The 12,720-nt window shown below is 47.4% G+C and overlaps 1 protein-coding gene across 4 annotated transcripts in view; it reads left to right on the top strand.

Annotated features, from left to right (window-relative positions):
- Window positions 1-12,720, top strand: part of FGFR2 (fibroblast growth factor receptor 2) — a 97,397-nt gene that overhangs the window by 39,604 nt on the left and 45,073 nt on the right. For all 4 annotated transcript variants that reach the window (XM_021703826.1, XM_021703822.2, XM_021703824.2 and 1 more), the window contains one exon: window positions 5,565-5,688. In XM_021703826.1, the coding sequence (XP_021559501.1) occupies window positions 5,565-5,688 (124 nt within the window). The remainder of the gene's footprint in view (window positions 1-5,564; window positions 5,689-12,720) is intronic.

The raw sequence follows: 12,720 nt of genomic DNA, 5'->3' as shown, positions 1-12,720 counted from the left end.
GTATAAACTGAGCAGTGCGATTGCTGGGTCATCTGATGATTCTTCATTCAGCTTTTTGAGGAAGGTCATAAGATTTTTAAAGAGTGAAATTCGAAAGGCAGTGACCCTGCTGTCAGTCGGCCCCCAGAGTGCCTTTCTGAGCCCCTTGCAGCGTCTGGGGACAGCCTTGCATTTTCTAATTTTCTCCTCCCTGCCCTGGGAGATCCATGCACTGTTGACGGACTGGAGGGAAAGAGTTGCTGAAGTTGCGTGCTAGGTGGGATCAGAGCTTGCCTCGCCCTGTTCTCTGGACACCTCCTGAAAAGCAAACTTCAGGAGTTATTAATCAGGCATTTGCCTCCACATCTGCGTGGTGATAAGCAGCAGTGAGGGCCACAGCCCTTGACACGTGGAAGCTCAGTTTGTGCACACCTCCAGAGGCCTGGCTCAGAGACCCAAGGAACCTGCCGGAAAAGGGGGTCTGGCATGGGATAGTAAGGCTCTGTGCATCCTAATGACAATTGGCTTACGGTGAGTTGTAGTTCATGGGCTGCCTTTGTGAAGGCCAGGGTTCAAAGGGATTGCTGCCTTTTCCCATAAACTGGGCCCTGCTACGGGTGGAAGGAAGCGTTGGGGGTATTTGCCATCACATGGACACAGTATTCATTGACTTGACATAGAGCAAAACTTTCCATCCAGCTTCTGGTTGTTTATTCTGCTTGTTATCGAACACCTAGCTATTTGGAAATGTCCAGACTTTTTTTTTTTTTTTTTTTTGCAATGTGGAAACCAAACATCCAGGTGACAGCCTGGGTCTCTGGCCTTTCACCTTTCCCGTAGGTGTTTCGGTATCGTTAACAGACTAAATCTACATTCCCAGTTGTCACCTGAAGATAGCTGCGGCTTTAAACATGCACCTCGGAAGACCTAGGTAGCAGAGGAATTCTGAAAAAACCTGTCTGGGCCATCTTTTGACTTTGTGACCACGGGCATGGAATGTTTGTGGAATCCACTTTTTTGTATTAGGAGTAAAAGAGTTTAGGCCATTAGCTTCAATCTGCTTTGTTTCAGTATGGAAATGTTATTTTTACAAGTCTTTAGCGAACATAGTTTTGAAGCCTCATGCTCTCTAATTCTGTTCCTTGGCAGACGAAAAATAATGATGAATTCCACAAAGATTTGGCCACGGGCAGGAATGAGAAGAAAGGATTGTGCGTGTGTCTGCCGGTGCAGGATTTCTGTCCTCCCCAGCGCTGTCGCTCAGGCTGCCAGAGACTTACAGCCGCGGTGGTTTTGCAACAGAGCGGCTACCACTGAAGGGGGAGGTGGGGGGAGCGGTTTTATTTCACTTTGTGGGTCAAATGTCTGCGATTTCGGTTTAAATTTGAAAAGCGAAAATGAGAAAAAAGTCAGCAATGTGCATAGCTCCACTTAATTGTACAAAATGTACAGCTAACAATTTAGTACCTTTTCATTCTGATTTTAGCTGTGTTTATACAGTCGTGCTTATAGGTTTATAGGTTCAGGGCTATAGTGTAGGCACTTGTAAGGTTGTGTGCGCGTGCGTGTGTATTTCTGTGCAATGGAATCCTGAGTATACATAGTTTTATCCCACCTACTTTTTTTCCCCCCTATTTATCAGTACTGTTCATGATATCCTACCTGGTCCGAACTTAAGAATACCTCATTCTTTTTAGTGACCGTATGCTATTTTGTTGGAATGAATTAACTATACGTTAGTTCATATAGGATGAACTGTGTATTATTAATGACTCTCTTCCTGATGGATTCAGTTTTGCTGTTACGAACGGTGCTCGAAGCAACAGTCTTGTTCGTGTGCCTTGAAGTCATGCTGCTGTTTTCTGTGTAGGCTAGATTTCTAGAAGTGGAATTAACTGGGTAAAAAGAAAAAAATGTGCTGCTAATTTTAATAGGCGCTGCCAGATTATTTTACAGAAAGGTTTTTCTTCATGTTCCTGTTCTCAGTTTGAGCCTCTCTTTCCCTCCAGCCTCACTAAGTACTCTGTGAGGTGGCTCTTCCTAATTTTTGTTAATCAGCTGGCGAATAACAGTGTCTCGTTATTGTTTTAATTTGCATTTCCCTGATTGTTAATGAGGTTAAGCATCTTTTCATATGTTTTTTGGGTATTTACATTCCCTTTTCTGTGAAAGTAGAGATGTACATTTGATCTAACTGGCAGAAGAATGATAGCTCTAAAAAGATGAGGAATATTAGAAAAACACGGTGAAGAGGACATCTGACATTTTTGTTGGAAGGGTAGTGTCTTTAGGTTGACCCTGAATCGGGGTATAGAATTGAAGTGCTTAGAAAAGAAACACAAAAGTCTTTGTGCCTTTGCTCCCCATCTTGGTAGAGTTACTGTTTGTCCTCTCTCAGCTTGTCATTAAGCAACCACTAATTAATGGTAGGATATCCCCTGTGAAAGTGTCAGACGTTCCCACTTTTGGCACCTTCTAAGGGCGTCCATTTGGAAAATGCCACAGCTCATAAAATTTGGGATTGGTGGTATGTCAAGGAATCAAATACTGGAGCAATGGTGTAAGAAAATAAAGATTAACCGCCCTGCATGGGGCACTATTGATTGAGTACCAAGGTCTCAGAAAGGGCAGAAGCACCTTGTCTGGTCAATGTGTTTCTCATTGTGAAAGCATTTGATAAATGTTAACTTGTTAATATTTGTCGTGCATCTCCAGGAAGTAAATATTCAGGGAGCACATGCTCTTGAAGAGGGATCTTACGTGGAATGCCATAGCCCCGACGAGAGACTGGATCTGACCATATGCCCAGGGGTTAAAAACGGCGTGGTATGCCGAGCTGCATATGCCAAGATTTAATGTCTTGGGCAGAGGCAGACGATGCCCTCCCTGTGCAGTTCAGGTTCAGCTCCATTTGGAATGTGCTGTGTGCCAAATCTGGATCCAGGCGCAAGAAAGACATTGACAGTTTGGACGGGGTCCAGAGACAGGCACTAGTCATGATTAAGGGCTTATGGGCATGACATTTGAGCGGGGACTCAAAGAACTGAATATTTACAGCAGGGCTAAATGCTGGATTACGTGGCTTGGTGACATTAGGGCCTGTGGCTTCATCCCCAAGTTACCCTCCGTGTGATTAGTCCTTCAGAGTCCAGGAAAGTCCCATTTCTGATACCCCCTGAGAGCTTGGGGAGAGGGAGGGTCTCCGTGTGGGCCCATCTGCCTCACGTTAAGTCAAGGAGTTAGTACTGGAGTCGTCCATGCTCTTTAGCACACAGCTCCAGGGTTAACACCCAGGGGGCCAGGATTTCGGTAGAGCATTCTCATTGCCCTGGAAAACTTAGCAACCGCCTCTTCTCCTTCATAGCGTTCCCTCTATACACCGTGCATGGAAGGCCTATCCCTGCTAAGAGGATACCTAGCCTCTTGCTTGGGTTCTCCTGTAAGTCTATGGCCCAGCCAAGAGCAGAAGGCAGGTCTTCTCCAGTGGAGGAGACAGACTCTCTCCACTGGGGTCCGATGCCTTCAGATTCATTTTACCGCCAGGCTCTTCGCCTGGGACAGTGAGAATGAATATCCCCTCGTCAGCTCCATGACAGTAGATTGAAAGAGTCCCCCTTCAGGGTTATACAGGGGAGTTGGTGAGAGGGCAGCAGCTAGGACAGAGGCACTGTCTGCCCAGAACTCACTCTTACTTCAGGGCTTGTACTTGGTGAGGAAGAGTCCAGCCCTCACCCGCGGGATCCTGCATAAGACTGTCCGTGATGAGCAGTGGGCTCGTTTTTGAACTCCGCATCAGTAGCTGCTCTCAGAGAGTGGCTTGCAACAAAGCTCAACATCTGATGTGACACACGTTGGGTGGGAACAGACTCTGATAGCCTCTCACCTCTGTTGGCGCTGCTTTTCAAAGCGGACAGCTGCTCTGCCCTCCTGTTTTTATAATGGAGCATTCATGAGATGATTTTCTTTATTCTCTAGTTCCTTGACTCACTCGTGTGCTTGCAGAGGCTCTGCGGGTATTATCGGTTTTTTGTGTGATTAAGGCAGAAAACACTTGCAGTGCTCAGGGAATCATTCAGAAGGTCAGTTGAAATTCCTGAAATCATAGTTAAGACTGGTAGGGCCCTGGCTTTTTATTTATTTATTTTTTCTCCAAGTCTTTAGAGTACCTGGCCCAAAATACCTTTACAACATGATTTGGATTTGGAGAAAAAGGTTAAAGCCTTGACCCTGCAAGATAAAATCTGCATTTTATAAAAAAGATTTTATTTATTTGACACACAGAGAGAGAGAGAGAGATGGAGAGCATAAGCAGGGGGAGGGGCAGAGGGAGAGGGAGGAGCAGGCTCCCGCCAAGCAGGGAGCCCGATGTGGGATTCTGTCCCAGGACCCTGGGATCATGACCTGAGCCAAAGGCAGACGCTTAACTGACTGAGCCATCCAGGCGCCCCAATAAAATCTGTATTTTGGTCTTAGTAAGGAAAAGTCATGCTTGCTTGAAAGTTTGAGTCGATGAAAATATTTTATTTATTTATTTATTTTTAAAGATTTTATTTATTATTTGACAGAGAGAGAATGAGAGAGAGAGAGCACATGAGAGGGGGGAGGGGCAGAGGGAGAAGCAGACTCCCTGCCGAGCAGGGAGCCCAATGCGGGACTTGATCCCGGGACTCCGGATCATGACCTGAGCCGAAGGCAGTCGCTTAACCAACTGAGCCACCCAGGCGCCCCCGATGAAAATATTTTAAAAGCAAGGTGGGAATGTTAGAGTCTAGTCTCTTTGCATGTTGACAGAACTGTGGGTAGGAATCACAGTAGCTTATTTTCACATGTGCTGCTTATCTTTGAAAAGTCTCAAGGAGTTTGTAAGCAGATGGATATACAACTTAGGTTTCCTGAGGATTCATTGCTCCCATATTTGGAATTCTGGGTATGTGTCTCAGGAGTATATAGCATCTATTTGGCCACTGCCAGAGATGGGGGCGGGCAGACATGTGTTCCCAGTTGAAACCTCTTGAGACTTCCAGACAGCATCTGAGGGCCGTGGGGAAAGAAACTGGAAGTCTCCAGGAACAATGGAGAATCTAGCTTGTGGGCTCCTCGGGAGAATCGCATTAGCTAAGGAGGGATGGAGTGCTCAGAGCAGTGCCTGGCATATAGTAAGTGCGCATTGGCGTTGGCCCTAAATGGTCCGTGGGTGCCGTGGGGCCTGAGGGTTCCTAGGGGATGAGCAGCCTTTCAGCCCCTCTGCTCTGGGGCACCGATAGGGTCGCAGGCTAATGTGCAGGTTCCCCCGGCCATTTGGTAGCTCCTGGAGGAACCTTCACACCACGACAGTGACAGACCCACCCCGCACACTTGCAGATCTGAACACGTCCATATTCCCGTTGCTAGACATTCACCTTGATGGTAATGATTGTTTTCATTTGTCTCCATTCTGAGTCCTTACTATGAGAGAAATGTAGAATTCAGGTGATTCTTCTCTACCTTCCTTGTCTCCCTCAACTTCTTTCTAAATCAAGAAAGCAAAGTGCCTGGTATTCTGTGCTAAGATTGTTAAATAAGCACCTTTACTTTGATCTTTTCAGGTGCGAAACCAGCATTGGAGCCTTATTATGGAGAGCGTGGTCCCGTCCGACAAAGGAAATTACACCTGTGTGGTAGAGAACGAGTACGGCTCCATCAATCACACATACCACCTCGATGTTGTTGGTGAGTGTGCTTCTTGCCATCATGACATCATGAAAACGAGTCCTGTTTCTCCCCATGGTTTAGGGAGAGTTGGTGCATTCTCCTTCTTTCTAAATACACGCTGTCATTGGAGAAGGGTTCTTCTATCATTTGACAGTGTGCTGTTTCCTGATGAGCCATGTTTTACATATTTTGTGTGATCCTCTTGGTTCCCTTGCATCTTGTGCAAAATGGACATAGTAGGAAAGGTGCTGACATTCTGGAAGCTGAGATTACTTTGAAGAATGTTAGTGTGTTCAGGGAAAGGGTACAGATACGCTCTAGGAGGACTTTTAAAGTTTTATTTATTTTAGAGAGAGAGCAAGAGCGAGTGCAGGAGGTGGAAGGGCAGAGGGAGAGAGAGGATCTCGAGCAGACTCCATGCTGAGTGTGGAGCCCGGTGCAGGGCTCGATGCCAGGACCCTGACATCACGACCTGAGCTGAAACCAAGAGTTGGATGCTTAACCGACTGAGCCATCTAGGTGCCCCTAGAACTTTGTTTTTAAAAGAGAGGCACATGATCTAAAGAAGGGCAATTGTATTATGCCGGCTGAAGAGTAAAGGAAAAGGTATGACGATGAGTGAGCTGATAGCTGGCTGGGGCAGGTCAGGGTCAAGGTGCCCTTCACTTGCGTCAAGAGAAAGTCATTCGGTATTGTAGGTTCAGCGTTTGTTCCTAGAAACAATTTCTTCTGTGAAGAGGGAACTGTGTATGGGCTTGTAAATCTCTGAAGTGCTCAGATAGGTAGGCTATTTTAATTAAATATCTTAAGACCATGAGCCTGTTGTCCTGGAACTCAAATTTCTTCCCGTCTTGCCTGTTGTGATGGGTTGTGTTGTAACTGATGAGGAAATAGGGTTTCTCTGTCTTGTTGGAGGATTGGAGATGCCGAGGATGTGTGTCATTGCTGCAGGGATGGTGGGCTAAGATCTTTTCTTTGTGTGATCCATCTTTTCTCTGTCTTGTCATCTACCTGGACTCTCAGGATCACCACCTGGCCTGAGTCCTGGCTGAGGGTCAGCTAACCAGTTTGCCCTTCTCTTGTGGATTGCTGGCTCCTGCAAAACGTCTTAACTCCAGGCTCTCTCTGATGGATTTTGCCTTAAAGTGACCCTATGTAACTCCACAGACTCATGCCCACCCTCTGTGTCTATGAACAAAGGCTTTCCCCCATCATTTCCTATGCATGTGTCCCTGGTATTATTTCATGTGTGGGCATTTCTTCTCCTTTAAGAAACTGGAAACTCTTTGAAGAAAGGCTCCGTAGCAATTTGAATTGCCCAAAGAACCATGAAAACACCTTCCACAAGCTTGATTAACCAAATTACATAGATTTTGGTTTTTAGGTTAACTGAAAATGAAACAGAAAACCATTTTGATTTTCTATCAAATTAAAATAAGTCCATAAGAAACTCTGCCTTAGCATGAGATAGTGTTTATTTCCACATGTATGTTAGAATTCAGTGAAAAAAAGTATTTGTGACATTTTATCTTTATTATTCAGAAGCCTTAATGTGAAATTTGGTAGCTTTTACATAATGTAGATCCTGTGGACATTCATAAGAGACTGAGTTTCAGAACCCTCTTTTCTCACAGAGATATTTGGGGGAGGTTTTTTAGTGGGAATTGCTATGTACGGATATTTTATAGATCAAACAGAAAGAAGTAACACTCAAATATGAGAAGAGAGTGGTGAACATTTATTTTGGCATTGATGCGCCATAAATCTATTGATTAAGCACACAACGTGGGGTTCACGTTGGGCCTCCCATCTCCTGAATTTGACATGAGAGTGTTTCTATTTAAGGAAAGAAAGATTTGGGGCTAAAAGTTCTTCAGTACTTAATTTTGAAACTAAGTAGTTGTGTGAATAAAGTAATTGTGTTGTAGCAGTCCATGGGGGATTCTGGCTTTGCGTAGGTCCACAGATTGCTCACTGGGATTGGCTGGGGACCCGTCTAGGAATCAGGAGTCAGCTTGGCCACCTCAGCCATGGGCTCTCTCGCTCCTAGCAGGTTTTAGGTTGAGTTGTTATGTAAAACATTCAAAAGCCCCTCACCCCACCTCTCCTTTGAGCTTTCTGGCAGCTCATCTCTGTGAAGCCCTGCAATCTCTCTTAGAGTTTAGGGCTGGATTTGAATTGGGCTGCTGAATAATGGAATTGTGCTGTCTAATGTTAATCCCCTGGCAATCAGTCTTGTTGAAAAGAGCGTATGATTCAGTGGTGTAATGTAGAGGGAGCATAGAGCGTATGGAGTAATGCAGAGAAAGGCCTGATTATGTCACAAATTTGGGAGATTGCCCAGCCAGACGTGGGCCAATAATGACACAATGCTGGTTGGGAATATCCATTAAAGCTCAACCCCTAATAATTTTCCAAGCCTTGAACCTTCTTTATAAATAGAAGCCAAAAGTCAGTGGAGTATAAGACATTTTCAGGAAAGATGGAGGTGTGAAATACTCTCATCTTTGCTCAAAACCCCAGTAATTGCTTTGAGAAGCACTAATAAAGTAAGAATTGAGTCAGCTCGAGAGTCTCATGTAGACTTATGGGGTTGGCAGGCGGGCGTTCTGAACATCTCAGCAAGAGGCAACAAAAGGGATTCAGGCTTGAACAACGATTTTCTGGTGGCCCACAGTCCAAGTGTAGTATACCGCCACGTGATGATAAGCTTCCCAGCTACAGCTGCGTCTCAGAAAAATCGGAGACTCTGTCCCAGTGAAAGTGAAGTCCTGTCCTCATTCACATTCTTCGAGGGTTTATTTTTGTTGCTATGATACATAGGTTTGCAGTTCAGATATTACGAAGCATCAAAACGGGCGAGATCTTTTTATTGAAATTCTTCCTTGGAAAGGCATTCCCATAAGCACTTTCACGTAAAAGCCGTGTAATTTAAGTGACATTCTTGTGTTCTGGAATTAAACAGCCAGCCATTGTTGTGTGTGAGGGAAATGCTCTCGTGTATGGGAGCCCTTTTAGGAGGCTTGCTTGATCCTCATTAAAATTGACACCATTACTTTTCAGCCATTTACTTGCGAGGGAAAATTAGCGCGAAGCTCCGCATCTTGGTAATTGTGACTCTCGGAAACCAGGCTCCCCTCACAGGGCTGGCTCCGGGAGGTGACGGGTCTTGGCCCTCGTTCATCAGTGAAATGAGGCTGAAGCACCGGGTTCTGACGGCCCTGCCTCCAAGAAGACACAACTTGGGACAGATCCCGTGACCTTGGGTTTCGCAGCCCTTGTGTGTGCGAATGAAGGAGCTGAGACCCATTTACGTCCGTGAAAGGCAGCCTGGTGGTGTGGAGAGAGCAGCAGGGCCCCGAGGGAGTTGTCACAAGTCCCTTAGCCTTTCCTGAGCCTCTCCGGCCTCATCGGGGGAGTTGGAATGATGGTACCTGCTCATTCCCGTGATGGTTGTGTCCGTTTCCTAGGGGTTGCTGTGACGAGCACAAACTGGATGGCTTAACACAACGGAAGGTGATTCCATCTCTGTTCTGGAAGCCGGACATTTGAAGTCAGGGTGTCAGCGGGGTTGGTTCCTTCTAGAGACTCTGAGGGGGCATCAGTTTCACGCCTCTCCCCAGCTTCTGGTGGCTGCTGGCCGCCCTCGGCTTGTGGACATGTCATTCTCGTCTCGGCCTCTGTCTTCCTGTGGCCTTCGTCTCTGCGTCTCAGATCTCCCCCTGTGTGTCGTCTACAGGGACTCCTGTCATTGGCTTGAGGGCCTGCCCTCCATCCAGGATGGTCTCATCTCAAGATCCTTAACTTAATTAGAAAGATCTTGTTTCCAAATAGGGCCACATTCATAGGTTCCAGGGGTGAGGACATGGACTTATCTTTTTTTGGGGGGGGCCAAGTTCAACCCACTACAGTGGTTATGAGGAATCTGTTTGGGGTAACAGATAAAAACAAAAACAAAGCCCCCCCCACCAAATTGGCATCACGTGGCCAGCAACAAATGCTGGTTTTCTTCCTTCAAACCTGGACTTTCTGGAGAGTTAGAGGGCATTTTTATTTATTTTTATTTTTTTAAAAGATTTTATTTATTTGAGGGAGAGAGAGCATGAGAGAGAGCAGAGGGAGAGGGAGAAGCAGGCTGAGTGGGGAGTCTGACGCGGGGCTCGATCCCAGGACCCTGTGATCATGACCTGAGCCGAAGGCAGACGTTTAACCACCCAGGCGCCCCTAGAAGGCATTTTTAATAGCTTTCATTAGACTCCATCAGAAGTTTTATTAAATAAACTGAATGCCATGTTGGGACCCACAGAAGGGGCCAGTGTCTGCCGTTCACGTGTCCTGCTGGGTTTATACCTTTGGTTAATGCAGTCGTCACGGCTGTCCCAGGACTGGTCCACTTGCAGGATAGGATCGTGGTATTTGAGAGCTCCAAGTTCCTGAAGGTGGCGTCCACCCTCACCTCCCACCCTGCTGATAGTTGAGGCGATGCGGGATTTATTTGCCAAGTACTTAAAAGAACACCAGAGCGGGGGCCTCCATCTGGGTGTTCTGGAAACCTATATTAATGCTCCATGCACTGCACATGGGGGTCTCGGTTCTATGTGTCCTGTGGTGTGGACCAGCAGGGACCACTGCAAAACTCTGAAAAGGTGCTGCTGTTACCCCGCCCCATGTTCAAAACAACGAAGTGAGAGAGAGAGAGAGATGAAAGTGTTTAATGGACCAGTTGGTCCTCCTCGCTCATAGAGTCCATCGGCTTTGATTTATGAACTTTTTCTCCCTTTGCATGTCCCAATTCTGCAATCCCAGAGACCATGAGATCTAAGTTTTGAGCTTTTCACATGGCGTTGGATACTTGCGGGGCAGAGTGCAGGGGAGGTTGGAAACAGTGCCTCTGGATTTGCTGAGGTCAGCCATGCCTTGTCATCTATCAGTCTGACTTTCTAGAGTTTTGTCTGCCCCTGGGACAAGAGCTGTAAGCTCCAGACAGGGTCTCAGTGGATGGTTGGGAGCCAGTCAACGGCCAAGCACACCTCTGGCTGGGTGGGGGTCACTCAGGCCTCCTCACCAGCCCTGACTTGCTCAGTGGCAGAGCAGAATGGTGCTGTCGACTAGTCCTTGACATAAATCTGCTCTAACTGGGCTCTAGACATGATGGGACGGAGCCTGAAAGCACGAAGGAATCTGTCCTGGTGCACCCCCTCCAGTGTGTGTTCAGGAGGAATGAAGAGTCTTTTATTCCAGGCACTGACTGATAAGCCTGGCTGTGGGGTTGACACCTGGCACTGAGCTTTTGGCAGCCCATCCCCAGCAGGAGAAGGAGAAATTGCATAAATTGTTTACTGCTCGGGGTAGCCTCTGTCCTGGGAGGACAAAGCCTCCAGTGTGATCTCTGAGCAGAAGAGGGACTGAGGCAAGTGAGAGTCCCTCAAGCCACACTTTTCCAGGGTGAATTTTGGACTCTTTTTTTGGGGGGGGGGTGGAACAAAGGAGCATTTAAGTAAATGAAGAAGTAGTGGCCTCGTTAATTGGTTAGTTTCTTACTGAAACTCAAAATTGGGTTCATTCCTGCTCACTTGCTCCTCACGGAAGACCCCTGTCTGTCCTCGTTTCCATCACACCCGGGCTTCTAGACAAAGCTTTTGTTTCTCTGTCTGATGAGGGGTGGCTGTCGTGGTAGGTAGCGTTAAACCACATGAAACCATACATCCAGAGATTTTTAACGCCTTAAACACTTGACTCTCATGTTCAAGAGTTGCCACACTTGTGCATTTCCCTGGCATCCACCAGCCTCAGTTCCACAGAGCCCCTGGCGGTTCTGAACTTGAAGCATCTCGACCTAGAGGCTTCTTGGCCAGGCCCCATTTGATTTTCCATCTTCATCTTCTTGCTGCCAACTAATTCTTTCCTTTTCTTGCTCTGGGTTTAAGACTTGGTGTGTTTACCCTGATATTGGTCCTGCATGCCAGCTCTGGAGTGGTGAAATCGCACCCCGGGGGAGATAGAAACCCCCCCCGCCCGTTGACAGTGGGTTGGGGTGCCACGCTCGGTCATAGGTCACAGTGAGCACCTTAATAAGTAAGCTTGTTCAGTTACCATAGAATCCTGGAACTGGGCAGGGTTGTGTAGGAAGCAAAGTCCTGAGCTGCTTTTGTGGCCCCAGAGCCATTTCCCCCTTTCCTTCCCGACGAGGGCTACTGTGTCAACGCTCCCGGACTCCCCCGCTGCCTGGAGGCGCCCCTGGAGGTCCTTGTGGGAATTACATGGTGGAGGGCTTCACATTCCATTTCCAGCTTGGGCAGCTCTGTGGCCGTGGAAGGCGTGGAACCTCTGACCCTCAGTTCCCTTGTCTGTAAAGCCGGGGGGGGGGGGGGGGGGCAGAGCTTCTAAATAATAGAACCACGTGCTTGATTGTTAGTCACTATCCTTAAGTGGTCTCACACCTCCTCTTGGATCGTGAGGCACTCAGCGCAGCCCCAGTTAAAGGAGTGGTCTGTCCTCTTCGTTCCTCCAGGACAGAGATTTCAAAACTTCCTTTGAGCTACTGTTTAATGGGCTTTGGGTTACTACAGAGCAGATTTTTATACCTGTTTCACAACGGGGATTCTGGGGGGCAAAAGCTGGTCAGTGGGTAGCTACGTCACTCCGAAGGTACTGACGGGCATATGAGTGCTTTCCCGCAGGACCAAGACCAGCCGGAAGTTAGTCCTTCCAGGCACCGGGCAGGTGGTGTCTTGTGTGCTCGCTGCCGAGGTGGGAGCAGGCGCAAGCCAGCGTGGATGGGGCGTGTCAGGACTTCGCAGTGTCAGCATTTTTGCCGTGTTCTCTGCAAGCCATCAGTTGCCCTCTGCCCCATAGTTGAGGAAGGAAGCCTTATTGATTGCTTTAGATTCTGGCCGGGGTCCCGGCCGAGGTGGCTGGGGAGAAGGCTAGGCTAATATTTGATCTCTTGTCTCATCTTTGGCATTGAGTCTGTGGTGTGGGCAAAGAGGATGTGGAAGTGTCACAGAAAGTTACGGTCTTACAGCTTTTCGTAAGAAGACGGTCTCCTCA

Source organism: Neomonachus schauinslandi, chromosome 6, assembly GCF_002201575.2.
Source record: "Neomonachus schauinslandi chromosome 6, ASM220157v2, whole genome shotgun sequence".
In the NCBI taxonomy this organism is placed as follows: Eukaryota; Metazoa; Chordata; class Mammalia; order Carnivora; family Phocidae; genus Neomonachus; species Neomonachus schauinslandi.
The sequence above is the reverse complement of the archived record's forward strand: the minus strand, read 5'-3'. Positions and strand labels throughout refer to the sequence as shown.